At 37.6% G+C, this 22,120-nt stretch overlaps 1 protein-coding gene across 1 annotated transcript in view; it reads left to right on the top strand.

Moving 5' to 3' along the window:
- LOC108554655 (uncharacterized) overlaps positions 1-21,848 on the top strand; it is a 58,265-nt gene extending 36,417 nt beyond the window's left edge. Inside the window, exons 4-6 of the mRNA XM_017910000.1 lie at positions 8,096-8,279; positions 16,902-17,044; positions 21,734-21,848. Coding sequence (XP_017765489.1) covers positions 8,096-8,279; positions 16,902-17,044; positions 21,734-21,846 — 440 coding nt within the window. The 3' untranslated portion in view covers positions 21,847-21,848. The remainder of the gene's footprint in view (positions 1-8,095; positions 8,280-16,901; positions 17,045-21,733) is intronic.
- The last annotated feature ends 272 nt before the right edge of the window (positions 21,849-22,120 follow it).

The raw sequence follows: 22,120 nt of genomic DNA, 5'->3' as shown, positions 1-22,120 counted from the left end.
CGAGTGCTCTCATTTGCATGCAACACGAGTCTATGGAATATCGATCGATGTTAATCTGTTAATCCTTCTGAACTTTCTCTAATCTGTATTACGTGGAAAATTATTCTGGTGGGTAGTATTGAATTATAAGATATATATGTAAGGATGGCGTAGGTGAGGTCAATATCTTAGCATATGAACATCATAGAGACGTACGGTTCATTTTGATCGGAATGGATATTTTACTTTCAAAGATTTGAATAGTATCTCGAACCATGCTTTGTTTAATTTTAATTTCTTCGAATATTCTTTTGAGAGTGTTACTAATACAAGTTTACTTGTTTATGTAGAAGGAATAGCACTAGTTAAACACATTACTGGAGGAAGATGGAATTAAAGAAGTTCGAGATAAAAGTAGTAGTTTGACGTTATCAAATTATTGCCGATAGGTTATACCGATCTTTCGTGAAATAGTCATAACATAACTGGTGATAAATAAAAAAGTTTGCCTACAAGTTCATACGAAAAGTGTCACCGATATTAAAAGGCATAATTTCCAACAAAAGTGGTAAGACTCGAAATTTTCTCGCCCTCGTAACTTTCTGACTAATCGTAAGACAAGAAAACTATTTGATTAAAAGTCACACGTTATTCGCAAACCTCGAGGATCGAAAGTGAAACCATACGAAATTACCACACGCCGTTTCGATCACAAAGTTCCATTTATATCTGACCCTAGAATGACAGATCACGTCTATCTTTACACCCCATCTTGTCTACGCTAATTCATCCATAAATAACAACTGAAATCGAAAATTCAAGCAGAAATGAAACGAGACTAAAGGGAGAAGAGCTAGAGCTATAAACCGTGAAGAATCTTCTAAATTTCACAACGCAGGCTAACCATTCGTTATTCAAAGAACAAGGACACCGAGCACTTTTCTTTCTTCGTCTTCCAATCCCCGCCGACTTCTCGACGCTGGATTACATTTTAATCTTATACTTTCATCCGGATAAGTCCGCGTAAATTCTTCGGTATCGCTGCCTTAGAACCGCCGCGGCAAATTCAAGGAGATTACCGTGCAAAACTTTGTCTAAAGTTGCAACTGTTCCGAGGCATAATTCCGCCGAGAGATCGTTCGTGATCCCAATTTCGCTGTTTGACATCCGTCACTTTTCGTGACTCTCTTCTTGGCCTGATTCTGGTTCGTGAACTTAGTATAGGGTTAACTAATAGCCCAGCCAAGATACCGTACGATGTACAAGATCCAGCGAAACTTATCGAACGTCGCATGATTATAGATTAATTCCACCGTCACGCGAACGGTAAACTATCAGTTCGCACGAAGTTCGTGCAATCGATTATTTGGAGAACATAAATGGTAACGCGAACTAAGGTATTTAGAAAGGTAAATTTATGAGAAAACGAAGATTAAAAAAACGCGACTATTAATATTAGAATTACAATCTTGATGTATGCATTAATAGTAATTAAAATAATATAATAAAAACAGGGGGATATATTTAATATCCATTATATGTAATTGAGAGTCAACGTTAATTTCACTATAAGTAGCTGAATGTTCCTAATAAGTGCAAAAGCAAAATGGCTGGTTTGGTATTAGCTAGTATTAAATTAATATTACGTATTAGTATGATTTGGAGATTTCGAAAATCAATGTTTATTAACACTAGTATAGGTATACATTCCTTGTATACCTATTTGAACAAAAACGAGATCAGATATTTTCTTTAAAAAGCAACGTAATTGTGCACTGTTGACTCATAAGTTAAGATGGTGAGAATTTTAGTTCTCGACAAATGTTGATGGCATTGTGAAGTGGAAGGTGAATTTTCTATGTTGCTCGTTTCTATATAATTTGTGGAAGTTATTTCAGAATGCTCTCTGCCACACATGAATGTGTGAAAATGAATTTATATTATAAATTTTTGGTAATTTAATCATCTGTACCTATTTCATTAGAATATGTTTTTGGCGATAAATATATGACATATATACCGAAGACATTATTCCAAAACAGTGTTACGTTAAGAATGGTTTCTTGAAATAGAGTATGATGGATACTTTTGGTTTACATACATATTCACTAGGAAATGGTAAAGCTTTAATTTATTTCATTTTATTTAACAGTTTAATCGTGAAATTGTCATAGGACGATTAATCATTTTTTTTAATACGTTCAATTATCCCCTTTTTATGTCTATAGATATATGTAGGATCGGATTTTGGGTGGATTGACTTAAGATAGTATTGTTGGCTTCTTAATAGAGTAAAATAAGCTTATAAATAGAATGACGGCTATGAAACAAGAGAGGTGGGCACGTTCTTCTGATCTTTCTTAGACTGACTTGGACTTCTTACATTCTCTCTGATTGACACACTGGTACACTCTTCAAGACTGCCAAAAGACAGGCTTAAAAAACTCTTAAAGACTGACTTCGCCCGCGTCCTTGCAACCTTATTTAAACCATTCATTCTGTCCTTTTCCATACCTAGGCTTTCCTTCCCAATCATGCCCCTTTCCCACGCAACCTCGTTGGGCCAGGTACTTCAACCACTCTGGACGCAACCCTAAACTTTTATTCGACTCTACCATCAATATTCTTTCCAGTCAATCCTCTTACACACGGTCACTTTCGTTCTAAACCCAAACGGTCTTGACATTCTTTCAGAACCGCACTCATGCCAATCCTACATATATTTATATAAAATTTATTATATTCGTAGGGGTTATTTTTATTTAAATTCAAACGGTTTTTGTAATTTTCCTCGCGTGATTTCTCTGAACTTTGATCTATTCATTCGTTTGCAACACACAACTCGGTAGATGGCAATTTAAAAGCTCCAAGAAATCTGGGAATAACAATTTTCTTACCAGTCGATCGAGGTAAAACTGTGCACGGCAATCTAATCCGCACTCGAATCTCAAAAATAACAAGTAATCGAGTGTTGCAAACAGCTACCACTTCTGCGACGAACAAATGGCGAGCAGAGGTATTGCGGTTAAGAAAAACGGAACCGGCATAGTTGGTATGTGGTCGAAGCTGCATTGTTTTCCTCAGGCGTGCGAGGTGAATCTAAATTTGCAACTGTGGCACGAACTACCCATGCATACGTGGCCAAAGCCATAAAACAGTGGACACTTTCATAAACGCTATAAATTAGTCTCGCACGAAACTTGAGGTTTTCCAATGCTTCCGGTTTGTAAATGATAGGAAGCAACTCATAACGCGAACACAGTTCTCAATTTTATTAACGCTCGTATATTAAATGTTTCGTGCCAGGAGTTAATTTTGCAAAGTTCACTATGAACAAACGATTTTATTAGTTGTAAACGAAATGAACGTAAAACTCTAACTTTGCAACGTTCAAAGTGCCATTTATATCCATTCGTTTCGACTGAAAATGTTACAGAGATAATTTTCGGAAAATTGGTACTCGCGTTTTCAAATTACCATATTACGATATTGTCAAAGTATCGATATCGGTGTCACAAGTACCATTGTTTAACGGAGAAATTTTCGTGTTAAGAAATTATCCTTCTATTCTCGAAATGGTCCAAGTATATACGTACGTTTATGTTCGTCTAAGGCATTTATTATGCTTTCTTCTTCTATGAAAGAAAATTCTTGTACAAGTTGCTCAGTAAGAGAGCTTCAAGAGAAACATTACGAAAATGGTTTTCCCATGCAGGAGGGCCTAGAAAATGCTTCTAGACCGACCTTGTTTGCGCTTTAATGCACATTCCTATAAACGTAACGAGATGGTACGCTGTTCGGAAGAAAAAGTAGTGATTCGGATAAATGGAGGTAGATATGAACCTTCTGAAATGGCGTACGACATGAAAGAATTAGATATTCGCAAGAATTGTAAATTAACCCTCCCTGACGCCGAATAACTTTTCATCCCTTACTCCGTCATGTCTCCGACTTCGAGTAGACTGTTAATAATATAAAAGTCTTATGGGTACGAATAAGCAAATACTTTGTATAATTAGTTAGGCATGATGCTCGTAAATGGAAATAAAAATGATTTTATATAAACCCTATATCTATATTGTTAACAGAAAAGTATGAACTTTCTAAATTAGAGTACGTAGGGATTAATAGGACATTAGGTGCGATCCTAAGCGTCTTATGAATCGAGCCTAAAAATATTCCTGTTCCACATGAAGAACAAAAATCGAATTCCGCGAAATAAAATTTGTGGAAAATATATACATGGACAGTTGAAACCGTTGGCTACGGTTTTACACCGTCTCTATCGACTCGCGAATCTACGCGCGCCACAAATCACGTGGAATTCGCGCAACGAAAAATCCCGAGCGCGAGGAACGAGAGACGGAAGATTTCCATGGAGGTGGGCAGGAATTACGAGGGGGCAGGGTCGACGGATCTAGGGCGAAATCGATAAGCGTCGCGCGGCCATGAATCAGCGTCGATGTGTTTAGACCGCCTGCGGGATTTGGCAAAGGATCCCGCAGGATAATCTCGACAAAACCACCACGGGATAACGTCGCTACTAGACAACACGTGTGGAAAGAAGCGGCTAAAGATGGACACTGATCCCGACGAACCTTGCGCGCGTAAAGCTCGATAAAGAAACGCAGAAGGGATGGAATCGTGGACGCGAAGAAAGGGAAGGAAAGGTGAAAAAATCTTATTTAATGGTACAATGAAACAGGATACATTTCTGAGTGAGATATAGTCGATAACGAGCTTAGTATCTCTCTTTGATCTCGCCTTTTCACCTGTCTTCTCGAAGGCCAAATACTCCTGCGAATTTTCCCACGTTTTTTATGTCTGGTCCTCAAGCAGAATCTCGCGGTTGATCTTGGGAACTGGCTACCAGGAAGATGATATATTCGTTGGGTCTTAAAATTCCACGTAAAATATCGTCTTGGGTTAGCTAAAGAATCGATGAGTCACGGAGGCCAAATGTTGGGAAATTTTCGAGCAGATATGTCCCAATTCGGTGACACGGCTTACGAGAACATGTCCTTGATACTTCATCAGGGATAAAATAAAACTAATCTTATTAGATAGAAAATTGACTTATGTTACTGACTTGGAAATAATGGGAATAATTACAATGCGTAAAGTATTGGTAATTGAAATGTATACGAGTATTAGGCGAATCGACGTTGAAATTCAAAATATCAAATCTGTTTTTACCACACGCGCAGGAATAAAATATTAATTCGAAGGATGGAAAAAGGGGATGTTTCAACTAGGAATCAAAAGTAGGGTAAACCCAGGCTGTGTATCGGAATATTTGCAAGAATATCATGCGAATACCGGCGTTTCAGAACATCCCCCAATATTTTTCCATTAACGAGTCTCGTTGTTTCGAAAAAACATACTGCCTGACAACATGCAGGAACGCGAACGCTCCGTTCCTCCTGATTCCGCGTGTAGCTAGGCTGATAAAAACTCAGGAAAGAACGCTCGACGCTGTGGAACGTGGTGAATCCTGTATTATCCAGTGGTCGAGCGAGCAAAGTGAAAAGTTGCCACGAAAGAACATTTTCCGGCGAGTATTCATGAGGTCGGACACTACGATTTGTACAGGGAGATTCAGAAATGGAACGTCACTGCTTCGAGTTCATAAATACACGGAGTAATAACATTTTCAGCGATATTTCCATCGTGTATATTTGCATACATTACGGGCAGTTTATTAATTATACAAAATTTCATAGTAATCTTTGGGAAAGTAGATTCACCGCTCTGTAATTAAATCCATAATTAGCTTACAGCGTGTCATCGTATCCGTGAGAGTGTAACATTCTAATCGACAGACTAGGAAATACCAAGAAATTGATTTACCCAAAATTCTGAAGTTATATTAACGCGTGTATAGCTGTTTTAAAGAAAGCTGTGAGCTCTTGAACTACCACGGTTTGCCAGAACAGTAACTGATAGAAAAATTCAAATAATTAATGAAAATGTTGGAATTATTCGAATGTTTAAATTTTCGTAGACGGTATATTTTATGGAAAAAAGGTGTGGCTTCAAATATTCTCCTTGAACCATCCTGTATACTCGAAACATTTCTCTTTCTCGTGACTCCTTACTGCCGGCGCACATGCATTTTTCCAAGGTACCCGCACTTCTAAAGCTGGAAACGGTCCAGGGAGTAAAGGAAGAGATTCTGAATCGAACCACGGTCGTTAGATACACGTATGCATCACCGACGATGCATCATCCATATTTATTGCCTCTGTGAAATGAAATATTCGGAAACGAGGTCTATATAGGGGGCAACAACGACATCGTTTACAGGCCAAGGGGCCGGTTTCCTAACCTCTTAGAGAAGAGTAAGTGATGTCGGATTTTGGTCAGCTTAAATCTCGTCGGTTGAGCGGGTAGAGATCCTTGTTAAACCTCTCGTGTTTCACTTATTATAGACAAGCCTAAATGTCGGGAAATTATAAAACATTTTTACAAAATTTCTATATTTGAAATAATTAATTGTGAGGAAAAATATTGTTTGAAACTTTAAATGGAACTTTTACTTTTAGATAGGATCTTCGTATTTAGACGGTGACTATGAACTGTCCAGGAAAATTTGAATTCGCTCCACTTGCATTCGTACCATTCCTATATCATTCCTGTCGCGTTAAAACGAGAGTGTATTTCACACTTCGTGGAAAAATTTGATATCGTCGCCCGCTAAATTTTGATAGAAAAATCGCGCTATATGCTACGAATCCAATGACCTGTTCATAAATACACAATACACTTGTCGTCGATAAAACCAACGAAATCAGGCAGCAACCGCGATTCGTGGCATTATTCGCATTATTAGACGACACCATTTATATTCGTCTAGCAGTGTGCAATTCGAGTGGATGGAAAATCGGGAAACGTACCAGACTTCGAGGCCTTTCCATCTTCTCCTGATTTCGTTCGGCATTTCCACGTTCTTGGGCCGCACAAGTGGATGCATGATAAACTTCGAATTGGAAATGGTCCAGAAGACGACAGATAAAAGATCACATCTGAATTGTACCTCGATCGTTAGATGCACTTACGCATGAACAACGATCTATTGTGAATATTTATTGACCCAGTGAAATATTAGGAGCCAAGATTAAAGTGGTTGCATCTATTGTCGCATTTGGGTCGACTTGATTTGCATTAAATGGATCATTCTTGTAGTGATTCTTGCAGGCTGAAGCACCGGGTCGTTGTTACATGTCTGTTACACCATTGTGTGTCGATATAGAACAAATTGGAAGAGAATTGTCACATAGATCATCTACGAGAACGTTATATAAACATTGCATTCGTAAAACCGTAATATAAAATGTATAATGATAAGGTAATAGAGTATTATATAATTAAAATACAATTAAAAAATATCCCTTAGTAAGTAAATGTTAAATAAGTTAAACAAGTAAATTATACCTTTAATTTCAGTTTTCATTTTTAAAGTCTCTTTTATCTATGATCATTTTTTCTGAAATTTTTGTTTAAACTTTACCAACTGAAATTTAACCATTTGAAATACAGTAATATTAATGATTTTATAGAAATTTATACCACTATGTTATAACTTTTCAATATGCAGCTACCAATATTCCGAACAGAATAGAAATGAATACAAGCGCATATGTATATATACATTTCTGTGTTATATTTATTATACTATATAATCTCTTTTCTCTTCCTCTGTGCAAAACAAAAAATTCGAATATAAATCCGTGGATTAAACATTAGCTCGAGCTTTGTAACTAAATTACTTGATCGTCCATTCAAACAGACTGACGCTATAACTCTATGTACCTGACACATATATTTCTATCCTGTATTACAGTTTCCATTTTACATCTCCGTTTTATGTATAGTCCCTTGCAATTCTCCAAATATTGTTCGGAAAAATAGAGAACAAACTTTGAAACATTTCCTATCCTGTATTCGATATTTAAAAATTTTTAACGTCTAACATTTCACAAATAAAATAATACTGTCTCCAATTTTTTACATAAAGATATTATATCATCCTTTATACTAAGATATTTTGCTTTTCAAATCAGTTGACTCATCGCTGGCCACTGTTTACAACTAACGTCTCGTAATGAAATTTCAGCACCATCCGTCCAAATAGTGGACGCCCTGGGTGAACCGCTGAGAGACAAGTACTATGAAGCTGACAGCACCATCGAGTTATTGTGCGTTGTGCGTCACATAGCGATGCAAGTGCAGTACAGTGTCGTCCAGTGGCTTCACGGCAACAGAATTTTGAACTACGACACGACGAGAGGCGGTATCAGGTGATTCAAACATTTAATTGTTTTTACATTTCATTTCGCTTACTTAAAATTCGGGAAAGCAACGTTAAAGCTTCTTAAGGCCATCGTCGTTTGACAAAAGGTTACAGAGGAATATAATTTTTCGACAAACTTCATTTCGGTTATTGTCCATAGAGTAATTTTACAGCATGTCACATCGCGTACATAAATGCTGATACACGTGCAGTTCGTTTTAAATAATTTCTAGAAGCATCGCAGGAAGATACATAAATTACAGTTATCAAATTGGAATTAAATAGTAGTTAATTTATAGCAAACTTTTCAATATCTTCGAGCATAAGTAAGGAAAGGACTGATGGGAAAATGAAGCTGAAATTAATTTCGATGCAAATGTGCTTAAAAATAAATTCAACGAACGGATATTAAGGAACTGCAAAGTTTTACAGTGATTCGACATCCTAGACCACATTGGTTATCGAAACGATCAAGGACTCGCGTACTTTCCTCGTTGGAAGAATTGAAATCCATTCAATTTTGCCTCTCCCTCGTGCATCGACGAACAAGTCCCCAGACTTAGAGGAATTCATTATCTCGATTCTGCATAATTTAAAATGTCCGCTATTTGTCTTCGTCCTGGTCAAGCGGAATATATCTGCAACTCTATCAGAAGGAAGGTTATAAATTTAAATTTAAATATAAAATCAATTTAAATTAATTCGAAAATTTATAACAGTAGAAAGGAACAATGAGTTAAGGAAAGAAGATCCTCCCATTAATTATGGAATAATCGAATAAAATCTATTTTATTCCCCCCCTTTCGATTATTTCAGGTAGTATCGATTTCCAAGATTTGAAAAGAAGCTAATAAATTGGCACAAATACTATTCCGTCTATTTCGAAATCAGTTACGAGTCTAAGATGCAAGTACTCTTCTTTTTCATCTAATTTTGATGACTTTCCTAAATCGTTATTAGCCAGAAAAGTATGCACCATCCAATATACGAAAAGGCAGAAAGTAAATTAACATATGGACTCCAACTTCGTCTACTATATCCAAATTATCAAAGAAAAAGATACTCACTCCAAGCAAGTAGTCGATGCAACAGGAAACGATTATCCATCGACCACCCTGTTCCTCGTACTTACTTTTACGACGCTTTAAACCATCGTTATCCATTCGTGCGGCCAATCTACTTAAAAGCCAAATTCCAGATAATCCTTAGAGAGAAATATCACTGGGAAAAGACGCGAATCGTAACAGCCATAACTCAGAACACCTGTGCATCAATTTCGCCCGAAGCATCGATCCTACACGCCAAGTCAAACACGACAAAACACCGTGACCCGTTGGAAACGCAGCGACACGCCGCTGATACGTCGTTTCGAACTCGCGCGGGTGCTATCCGCAATGTCTGATTGCGAGCCCAAAGCAAGCGTTCGCGCCACTTGCTATTCCGTGGATACGAGCGATCTCGATGGCTCGACTCGTCATAAATCATGCACGATAGCCGACTGAACGCGGAGAGGCCGACAATCCTAGGGATGCCGGCGGCGGGATCGCGTCACGCTCGTTACACTCAAGTTATAATCCAGTGTCAACAATCCGAGCTGCCTTTCCACCCCCGTGCACTCATCCAGTCCGCTGATCCCCGTATAAACTACCCGCAGCCTTGAAATCGCCGGATGTTGATCGTCGAACCGATCTAGACGTCAGGAAACGCGGAATACACGTCGAACTAACGTGTACCAGGGAAATGTACCACGACTACGTATACACCATCGTCGGGACGGAAGGGACTCGGAAGTAGGAGTTCCAGGTTTTAATCTTTATGTATAATACAAGACATTTTAACTCATTCACTGTCTAGCAAATTTAGAACATTTTGCCTTGGACGCTAAGATTTTATTTCAAAGAAAACACGGAATCTCGTGAGATCTTATAATATTTGCTTGCAGATGTAATACTAAGAAATGGCATTTACGGTAATTTCAAAATGACAAGATCGTTCATCCTTTTTAATAATTCCTAACTTATTCGAATAGAAATCAATTTAAACTACGAGATATCTCGCAGACAGTAGCGAATGGGTTAAGGTAAAGTAGAATATATCAACCGATAGTCAAACGATTTTCATAGCTACTCCGAATTTTGGCAATTCATAACTGCATGATACAAGAGAAAGTTGTAAAAATTTCTATCTCTGGTACCGCGAGCACGCACGGGGCGTGAAAGAAATCCGCGCAAGAATCCTCTCCGTGGACAAGGGTGACCCAGATGATCCTTAACCTTTGAACGACAGTGTAGCCGCGCGAAGTGGAATGTTTCTCGCATCGCGAAAACGTTGTCGGTGTGCTCGACAGCTCGACAAAGTTACAAGCCGTAGACACGCTGGCTGCCGGTAAATGGAATTAGTTTGCACTCTGCACCCGGGTACATAAAGACGCGTGTACATAGAGGCTTGGCCTCTCGTTCCGGAGCATCCTCGTGGCGCGACCACTTGAGCCTCGCGTCGTACGTGGTAACCACGTGGCCCGTGGAAACCGCAGACCGTAAACACGTTGCCACAGGAAGCACCGTTTTGCCGCTCGTTATTTTTCTCCGGCGAAATAACTGTCCGTCCGTGCTGCCACCACTGCCTCGCGAAATGTACAACGGCGAATTATTTGTCGGCGCCGGTATTCCACGCGTGGATTTTAATTAACTCCACCCAGGGGGTGTTGTTCGAGTGCAGGTATCGGAGATACGCGTCGGCCTTCGTCCTGGATCAGCCCCGGTTGCGTTGATCGCGAGAAGAGAAGGAGCAAAGTACATCGCAAAAGGGTGTGTTTGCTTTGAAATTGAAGCTTGTGTCGTGTGGATGGTCGTTGTGGATTTGTGAAAAGGTTCCTGGGGCTTGATGACGTGGATATGAGAGTCTGGAGGAGATGGCAGGAGGGAAAGTAATTTTTGTTCCAACAGAAGCATCAATGGTACTTTTATCGATAGTGAATAATCGATAGTAGTGATATATCGTTACCTACGGCAGAGAGAATTGTTTTCGAAATTCTTTAAATTATCCGAGCTACGAGAACACTTGTCTGACTTGTTACGTGTAGTACTACTTACGGGCTTCAAAGTGTATTCCATTCAATTTTTCAGCGTATAATTTTTCTGATCAAAATTGCACGATATCGAATTAACGAAAATTTGAACGAGAGGAAAATATCGTATCGACGAACCTTCATTCTTGACGTATATGTCTTGTGAAATATCGATCTTAATTCATCAACTCGTTGAATTTAATTTTCGTTGACGTAATTCTCGTTGCACAGGCACGTAACTTACATGAACGTATTAATTAACATTTCATTCGTTTGTTCTGAAGCGTCAGTGAGGAAACGTTATCCATCGAAATGAATATTAGACGCAATATACAACGTCCAAGTCGACGAAGAAAAAGTTTGTATATGTCGCGTTGGATTTAACGGTGCTTCCTTCCATAGCTTCATTAATGTTGTTGCGTATAATAATTTTTATTTATGTCAAGGATCTTCGTGGTGTATGGTGGGATGTAATATAAGGTACTGTCAGCGACTCAAAATTTGCATAGCTGTTGTCATAATTCCCAAAAATCCCTATATCCCGTCATACGATGCTCGAGCACTAATGGAGCTTCGGCAAAACAAACTGCAATATTTGTCGAATATGGAAAGGTATGAAATTCTGAACATAGTGGAGTAGTTCTTAAACTCTAAGCCAGCGAAATACATAAGAGACGTGTTTGTGGATAAAGTTATCTCAAATTGATATCAAGCATACGAGTATAATACTGTGATATAATTAACCGTAAATATGTATATTAATTCGACCGCCTTTATTTTTTATAATTATTAAATTTACTTCTTAATTAAGGAGGTTCCCTCTTTGTTATCTCTTCTAGAAATTTCGTTTGAACTTCGTAGCTCATAAAATTGCCAAAACTTGAATATGTATTAGCCTGAAACTTCGTGTGAAAGTGAGGTAATCAATCATAAATATGACACGTGTCTAACAATTATTGATTTCCCACGTGTAAACAAAATGGAAAGTTACTGGTGAAAAGATAAATTAATTTTTGAAATAATTATAAGATTATTTGATATCTGGGGGTGACGATAAACTCAGTAATCCAAACTCGGTAATTTCGACGTGTCGTTGAAAAGAGTTGATAAAACACCTGCTTCGTTAATTAACACTTTAATTGCTGGAAGCAGTCGAAATGCCATTAACGCGAAATTCAGTTAAAGTTCCGGCGATCGGATATTCGAAAAATTTGGGAATTTCTGTGGTTAATTCGTATCGATTTAAAATCATGCAATTTCAAAAGTAGATCGACTATATCGTAAACACTTCGCATGGAAAGCCACTACCGTTTGTAAAAGCTATTTCGTTAAAGCTATTTCGCGAGCAATATCGCGCAACGACTATTGATTTTAAAGAAAAATTGATAATAAACGATGCAATTTATCTTCTCCCTTGACTTTTTCAAATACAATACACTATCGTCTAAAGGTATAGAATCTTTAGGAAAACAGCAGGACATAATTCTCCTTAGATTTCGTAAAGGATAAAAAGAAAATAACGAGACACGTGCGTTAAGAAAAATTGATCTGATACTTATATGAAATGAAAAAGCATCTCCTTAATTTTTCTCTTATTGTCACGAATTTATTGCATTTCGTATAAATAACGCTACATAAAATAAATTACAAAATCACCACAATTTTTCAGCTCGATAGTCCATGGATTACCTCGGATTAAAAATAATGAAATAATAAAATATTCTCTGATAATAATACTCGTTTCTATAAAATTCGTGTACCTATACATTTGCGATTCAAGAGTAAAAAGAGTAATTAAATTAATTACTTGCAATCAATTGTTAATACTAATACAGTACTAATACCAACGCAGTTATTAATATTATTAATACTAATAATATTATTGTTCCGTTTCGGGCAGTGCAAAACATGTCCTACACACGCGCTTCTCTTAATCGGCTCACACACACATACTCGCGCGCACGTCGGAATCCAGTAGAGAAAACAAATAGAAACGGGGACGGTTGAAACGACGCTTCGACCAGTCAGTCGAAAGAGGACGTCGAGCCCAGTATACACGACACACGATACAGGTATCATTCCTTCTATGTATTAAGGCAAAATAAGAGACTATAATAGAGACAATAGTATTATTGGTTCACGTTTTTAAGAGGACGTAAGCACCGTAAGTTTAACCATTCCAATCGCTAGACTAATCGTCTAAACGCGTTCATCGAGTTATAGTTTTAAAACAATAGCCGACTGTGATTAAATCATTCGTACGCCGGGACACGTTAATAGGGCTGCGATTCAATCCCATTTATTATACATTCGCGGGACGCGCTCGCGGGAATCATTTTTCATCGCGTTAAAATTACAGGGCCGTATCGTGGACAAATTTACAGCCCCGTGGAACGTTAATCCCATTACCCGAGCTAGTATACTCGTCTCTCGCCGTTTCTCGAGCTGGCGACGCGAGGCGTTGGAAACGGTGGACGCTGGAACGAAGGGAAATAAGAAAGGGGCGAAGGAAAGAAGGCGGAGGGAGCCGAGGGTGGAAAAAGCGTCCCAGCTGTCGGTACATTAACGCGGAAGCGAAAGAAACCAGGCGGCCTGGGATCGAGGTTGCTTAACGCCATGGATCAACGAGCAATCGTGCTCGGCCGGAGATAACGAACGGACAAATTGCAGTCGTGAAAAGTTTTTCAATTAAAGCCCACCTTCTGTTCCCTGTTTCGCGCGGAATAGGACGAAACGGGGGGTATTTATCGCTGTGCTTAAGCGACCGTGTTCGATAAGGAGATGCGTTATTAAAAATCTTGGTTACTTCGGGTAATTAGAGAGGCGAGCGATAGCGATGTAGGGTGACTCGTATATTTCTTCACACGTTCTACCTATTAGAACGTTATACTTATACCCCTTTCAGAAGTATAACCGGATAGGTGATCTTATTTAGACACTTTGATAATGCTAATTACTTGCATCGAAAGTATCGATGTTTGAAACAGATAGGAAGGTACATAGTACCGTAGATAGAAAATATCTTAAAGCTTATTACCGAGTTACATATAACCTATAACTAACTTATAACTAGCTTAGAACTAGTATTTCAACTTTGGTACGTAACTTTCTTAGCTTGGTGTGAATTTCAAAGAATAATCTTTGAAAAATTCTACTAATTACCAGGTCTCACCACATGGGGGTGGCTACGCATCGAGACCCATGTGCCCTAGTGGCGTAGCCTGCTGATGCTATCTGTATCAAAGGTATCCTAATCTAACTTGAAACGAATTAAGTTGAAACAACTCTACTGACTCTTTATTATGTTTTGCGTCTTACAAAAAGGTATTCGATTCGGTATACTAAACTTAAAACTCTACTTGCTAGGGGGAAAAAATGTAGAATAGATATATTCTCTCCAAGTTAGGTAGCTTACCTTTGCACAGATAGCATGCATGAGAAACTTAACCTAGGAATCTATCTTGTAACTACTTAGGACTAAATGCACGCATCCCACGTCGTCTGTGCAACGCGATGTTTTGAAAATTCGATTTTTATAGAACACGTCGCCTCAAGTTTCCGATTTCTATGTAATACCGTATGTAAATCGAGAAATCGGTTTTACATGTACATAATGCGATACTTTGAGGAATCGATTTCTGTATAATACAGTGCTTTAGGTATTCCACTACTATGTAACCCCTTTATATAGAGAACTCGCTTTCTACATAACAATGTACAGCGAGATCTCAATTGCTATAGAAGAGAATGTCTAGAGAATTCAATTTGTGAATAACCCGATATTTTCAGACTGCGGTTTCCACGTTATATAATATCTCGAAAACTTAATTTTCATGTAATACTATGCTCTAAAAATTCGAATAAAAATTTAATTTATTGGATTTGGACTATATACGAGATTAAGGCGCTAACAAGGAAAGATATAAAAATTTTAATATCTTCTTTATGACAAGATCCGTAAAACAGCGAAGAAACAATATAATTAAAGGAAATCGAATGAACATTCATCGTACTCTTATGTGCTCTTTGATGGTTCTTTCAGGCGTATATTAAAATTCTTTATGATGAACCATAATCCACAGACAGCCTGTACGTTATCGTCGTTAAGATTTATCGTTTTGATTTACAATCGCTTAGAAGTCGTCGTGTTTTCAAATAAAATTCACCCAGAGTTTCTTTCGTCGACGCATATGCTCCATTTTGTAGTCGTTATACACGAAGATTAAAAATCACTATTACCGAACTTCACTTACCGAACGTTCTCAGCCAAACTTATTAGATTGATGCAGAAATTCAGTCCAAGTGTAATATAGTCCCAATAGAAATGATGTGTATTTTTGTCAGGTTATCCAGCTGCACGAACACTGACAATAAATATAAAACGAAACTGCAGGTAGCGAAGCAATAATCATACGACGCGCCAAGATGGCGGCGATAGCCTAATATTTATTGCCACCAAATAATTGCTTTATACGTACTCTCTCGTAAGTATGCGAATAATCTTGAAACGATCAAACGCTTTTGATTTATTACGTTACAGCACCCCTATTATCATGGAGAATTCCTTTACAGTGTCGTTCTGTTCGTGTCCACGGGAAAATGACATCATTGTTTCTTGTTGGATAGACCAAGTGGCAGATCCATTACGGAATAATATCACTCGTGGGAGTCCAATGCTTTGGGCTCTTGTGAATTATTTGAATTAAGGTCATACGTTTTTTCCACTGCACTTTTGTTCATTAGTAACGAGAGCAGACAGTGAATAAACGCTGCAATAATTTTCGAACGATGGCTCGTTAAATTTTTATACCAGGTTGTTGCGTAATTACAACTTGTAATGGTGATAAGGAAACAATACGAGAATGTTTCTCCACTCCGATATATGTATGTAGTAATTTATATAATACTGTAAATATAGTAGAGAGCGTATCGAGGTGACCAAAAAACAACGTCGGTATCTTCGGTATAAAATGTCAATTACTCCATTTGAATCGAAAAATCCACGTTTTATCGAGTAATATAGTGACCATTTTAATGTACGATAAATACTTCTAATTAGTAACCCTTCCTCGTGCCAAAAAGGAAATAGCATTTACTGCAAATGCGGCAGTAATCATTAATCAGCCTAATATTTAAAAAAGAATATAAAAATGGTGTAAGAGGAGACCTTTTTAAGCATAAAAAAAAATAATAAAATAGCGAATTAAATTTACAGGCATATATCATACCGCCGGTACCGTAATGAAAATTCTCCATTTGTATGTTCCCTTGCAACGAAAAAAAAAAAGTGGTCAAAAGCGGAAATTGTCAAAAGAGAAACGAAAGAGAAAGGGAAAATTTGTTTCGTTGCGAATGTTAGCCGGAGATATAACCGAGAATTAAGCACGCGATAAAACGCAAAGAGAGGATAACGACGAGAAAGGGGGGAATAAAAGTCTACGGGGCGATTTCTCAAAAATTGAGCCGGCCATTCTGCCGTGCTCGTTTCCGGCCGGTTGAAAAATGTCCGTCAGAAGTTCCGTTGGAAATTGAAATTTCAACACAGCTGTACGTATGTTCCAGTGTGAAAACGGACCTAATGGAAGAGGGGGCCAATTCGACTCTCAGCATAGCGAGGGTGGGACCAGCTGACAGCGGAAACTACACGTGCCATCTCACCACCATGCCCAATCAACCTGCCACTATTCACGTGCACGTGCTGAACGGTGAGTATAAATATTTTTCTCCTGATTCTTTATGCTGATCTGGGATTTAAAATACGCACTGCGGAGATTTGCGTTGCTTAGAGAAATATTACGCGACGATAATTTTTAGGTGAATCGAGAGTGTTGCTTCTCTTTGTTAATCGACTTGGTCGAAATATAACTACAGATTATAGTTGATTAGATTTCCAAATTTACGACTGACAGTGGTTAAGGAAGTAATACAATAAAATGGTCCATACCTTCGTTATCATTTCTTGAAAATAAAATTCTTTGAGGTTATAAAATGGAAAGAGACGGATAAACTGGAATGGCTCAAGATAATACTATTTTATTTTCTCTCCACGTGCCACAGATAATACTACTTATCACTGACTCGATCTATCGCTCCTTACAGACTGTCATTCGGTAACCAACTAACGATCGTGCATCGATTATCGATTCGCCATGCACTCACCTCACTCTCACCTTTCGTTACCGATATACACGAGATTCCTGCTTTATCTTCGATCAGATTCTTACAATTCTAATGGTGAAATTTCGATACCGATATACAGGACGTAATCTATTCCTTTTTATAGTTAGCTTTAATAAACGATATGCGATATAGGTCAGATTCTCAAAACTTTGAATTTTTTTCTTTGGTAATTCGTAATTCCTCAAGATTCGAGAAAATCATGAAAGGTGTCTAAATTTTTAGTTTCTGTACGTTATGGAAAATTAATGTTTGAAATTATTTCGGGAAATATATTTCTAATAATAGCAGTATAATTTCGGAAATTTTTAGAATTCTGGAAATTCTATCGCGTTGTAATTTTTGTAACAGTTATTATAATAAATATACGCGGGATGTCCTCGCGTGTTACTCGCTGTTACTCTTTTAAATATACTGCATATCGGAAAGATCGTACCGAATTGCAATATTGCGACTCGTATTTCAACGAAGTTCACGATATCGCAACAGCCCGGTTCAGAATTTCATTCACCTGACATCACGTGCTCCGGCGACTATCTCAGCTGTGACAAATTTCACGGTTGCATATGTAAGCCAGCCGTTGCAATATCTACTGAAGGAAACAACGGAGAAATTTTAGGGAAAAAAAAAAAGAAAAAACAAAAACAGAATATTTTTATTCCTAAAATAAATTAATACTAATAATAGTAATTGATCGCGAGTTATTCATTGAAATTGTAAAATAGAATTCGAGTTAGAATATTCCAATAAATATTAGGATCTGGAGTACCAAAGGATCATAGATATTTCATTTTTTCGCACACAAGTCAATTCCCCGTCGAAAAAAGGGATTTATACGGAAATAACTGACAATTTAACACATTGAGCGCCGGTCCCGTGAAAACGCGGGTTTCTAAGTTTGTCGCTTGACTCTCGCCCCCATCATGATGAGGATTTTTTTTGCTTGTATGGATGTCTTACACGTCAATTTGCATTCACTTGTCACGTGTACGACAATTTGTATTTGTTCTACTCCGAAAATAAAACGTATACGATGGTTCAGAAACGATCAAAGCAGGAATCACTCTCAAGAAGTGTATTCTTTAGTTAGTACCTCTTTCGTAGGTTCACGCTTTTCGTTGAACAATATAATAAGTCTTATTATTCTGTAACTTTTTACCCATATGATATGAGTGACGTTTTTAACGATTATATTGCTGACCCTCCATCAGATTATTCGATACATTCAGAAGATTCTGACATACGAGTCGAGGACAGTGATAGCGATTTGGGTCCAAGGAGAATATCAAGAGCTGTTCCATTACAATATTCGAGTGATTCCGATGATTCTAGTTATGGTGAAATGTCTACAGAACGACAAATATGCAATCGAAATATAGTATTTTAAGAAAATGTATAACTTCTAAATATTTTCTTTAACTACTCATTGTTCGGAAACAAGCGAATGTGGCCGGTGCTCAGGCTTTAAATGTCTCATATACCGCCGACGCTCAATGTGTTAAAAAATCGTATTTAACGATGGTGCGGCATACATAGAAGTTAATAGCATGCCAATTTATATTAGATGAACCTCTCTGTAAGTTTTCGACGTAATGCCAAATGCTCGCGTGAAGCTAGTCCACGACCTTTATAGCGCTGTCAAAATGGAAGTCATGTGCCCAACGTTAAATATTATGTAATATTTATGCATATCACGCTTAATTACAGGTATGCGTGACGAAAGAAGTGAACGAAGTATCAGGGAAAGTAGCTTTCACAACGGAACCTGTTAAATTACGGCAAACTTAAACGCAATGCACGAAAAGACTGATAAGATATATAGAACTTATCGTTAGCAGTAAACCGTTGCAACGCAAGCGTAAAGCTCAGCCTCTGCAATGAACACGAAAGTTTATTCGCGGCTTAAAAAACAAAACATTTGAAAACAAATTTAGTTTCGCGAAATAGGAAATCTTCGAAAGATAGGTAGGTAGAAATATTTTCTATTAATAATTTCGAATCAGTTTTACGATTTTTCAAAATTCGTGCTTTTAATATAACAAGTCAGAAAGTAATTAAAAATATAAAAATACGTGCGAACGAAACTGTGATCATTTGAATCTCAAAATAAAACTCGAGTTTCTATCACAGTTGATTCGCGGAAATAATGTGTTTGAAAAATGTTTTCAACGTTAAAAAAGATTCGATATTTTCGTTTCTTTTTTCAATTATATTCCTTTTTTATCGACAAATATAATTTAAGGCGGGATGTGTAATAATGAATTAACGCGGAACTCTCTCTTTCTCTCTTTTTTGTTACTTCTATTATTTACTCTATTTCGTAGCTATTACTTTTCACAAAAGAGCCGGTTATATCGGGATTCGAGATAGCGGATTCCATGAAGACCTACAATTCACAGTTCTATTGAGCGAGAAAACGAACACGCCATTCGTTCTGTCGTTCTTCAGTTGTGTTAAATGCAAACCGTACTTTTGCAAGAAAGAAGTTTACCCATAGTTCGTAACCTTTCAATGTTAGGAAACCTATATTGCGCTACAGTGGTTCGTGCAATTCTTGTGTGATAACGCATTAATAAATAAAATTGGTCCTTTCGTTTAAGCGCAATAATCCTAAATAATAAATCTCGTGTTTAAAGTTGAAATAAAATCTTTACAATTTTTAGTCACGATTTATAACAGTTGGCATGTATTACATCAATATAGATAGGTAATATATATAATACTTTATTTAAAATACCAACCAAATTATTCAGGTTATAATTTTGATAAAGTGGTCAATTTTTAATTTGGGATTTTAATTTACATACATACGTATATAAGTACCTGGTAATTTTCTGTTTAAATCGCCGATAAATGTATATCTAATATTCTCGTGGAATAAATAAATCTTTGAAAGGGTTATTCGTAGATGAAGAATTTTATATAGAATATTGGGAAATTGCTGAAATTGATTAATAATTGATTGATTAATTGGATGTTAAATAATATTTAGGATTATACTTTACATAGAAGTGTGCACGCACTGCAATTAATTTACTCTCAACAAGAAATGATAAGCATTTCTGTTTACGCGTTTGACTTCATCCAAGTTCCATTACTTTCCTTCGTTAGTAGGATATTGTCTCCTCTTCGATAAATACGATTGCAGCATTAAATCTCCAATAAATATGCTTCTTGACCACTGAAGCACGAATTGAAGCGCCATGAAACTTCCTTCAACTTCAACATATCATGACGTTTATGACATATAAATTAAGACGAGATACCAGTTTGCATTACGTTTACATTAACGTCTGCGTAATCAGTTAAGTGATCTGCACCTATTAGTCTATTTTCTTGAGCTTCAGGAACGACACTTGCTCAGTTATTGCGGGCTCTTCGCCAAATCGACATAAACCGATCGTTTGAAAGGACGTTCGAAATTCAAACTGTTCCACTGTACCAGAAAAAGTTCCATGTAATCGTTGGGTCCAGGTACTGTGAAATCGGCCCTGATCTGATGACGTGCAGTCCTCGCATTCGGTATCTCGTTTCATTGTACAAATTATAGATATTCTCGCCCCTTGCGTATAGCATATCCATCATTTACTATATAAAAATCGTATTGGATTAACACTAGGTTTACGGGCGCTATCTGTATACCTATTTCTAAGGACACCTGTCAAATTGACAGGTAAAGGAAACCACGTGCCTTTTTTTAACGATTAATTTAATTTAAAAGCAATTATATTAGGCGAAGTAAAAAGAAATCCATTATTTTTGCATTTAATTTCATGCAAAAATAATGGATTTCTTTTTATAAATACAAATACTGGAATATTTAGGTGATGGCCAACATTGTTAACTAACTTCGTCTTTTATTATATTAGGTGTAATAAAAAGGAATTGCATTTGCATGAAGTTGAATGCAAAAATAATGGATTTCTTTTTACTTCACCTGATATATTATATTAACAGTCTTAATATAAGTTAACTGAATCTGTTACCATCGTATAATTGGAGCAACCCTTCCGTCAAATTCACGGGTTCCGTAAATTTAGTGTTAATCCCGATAATCTAACCCGATCCTATTTCTTAGTCAGTCGTCACGGTGTTAAAAGTTAGCCAGGCTCCCATGGTCCAAAGATTGATACCCGCAACCAACTCCTAATTCCCTAACCACCCAACAGATCAACGCGAAATCTAGCAGTGTTTGAGTGTACATACCGGTGTTTCAGGAGAAAGCTTAGCCGAACTGCATCATGGATCCGCAGAGGGTGTGAGCGTCAGAGGATCACTGGTACTTCTTCTATCCTTCGTTCACGTCCGGATACAGCAGGTGCTCAGATGAAGAGTCGACGACGTTCGTCGCGTGCCGGAGAGGCGCGAAACGAGCATCGTCACAAAATCGGATGTCTCCTGTGTGACACGGCGCTGGCAACCGCAATACGAACTTTTATATCATCGCTGAAGAATGCACGCAGCCGTGTGGATGCGTGAACAACTGAACGGGGATGAAGAGAGCGAGAGAAATTGGACGAATGAGAGGGAAGAGAGTGGAGGATGTAAAAGGAGGGTTGAAGCGTTGCGAGGAAATGAGCTGCAGGCAGGGGAGAGGTTGGCAG

The sequence above is a fragment of the Eufriesea mexicana genome, unplaced genomic scaffold (genome assembly GCF_001483705.2).
Source record: "Eufriesea mexicana isolate 0111107269 unplaced genomic scaffold, ASM148370v2 scaffold40253, whole genome shotgun sequence".
NCBI lineage: Eukaryota > Metazoa > Arthropoda > Insecta > Hymenoptera > Apidae > Eufriesea > Eufriesea mexicana.
This window is presented reverse-complemented; position numbering and strand designations above follow the sequence as displayed.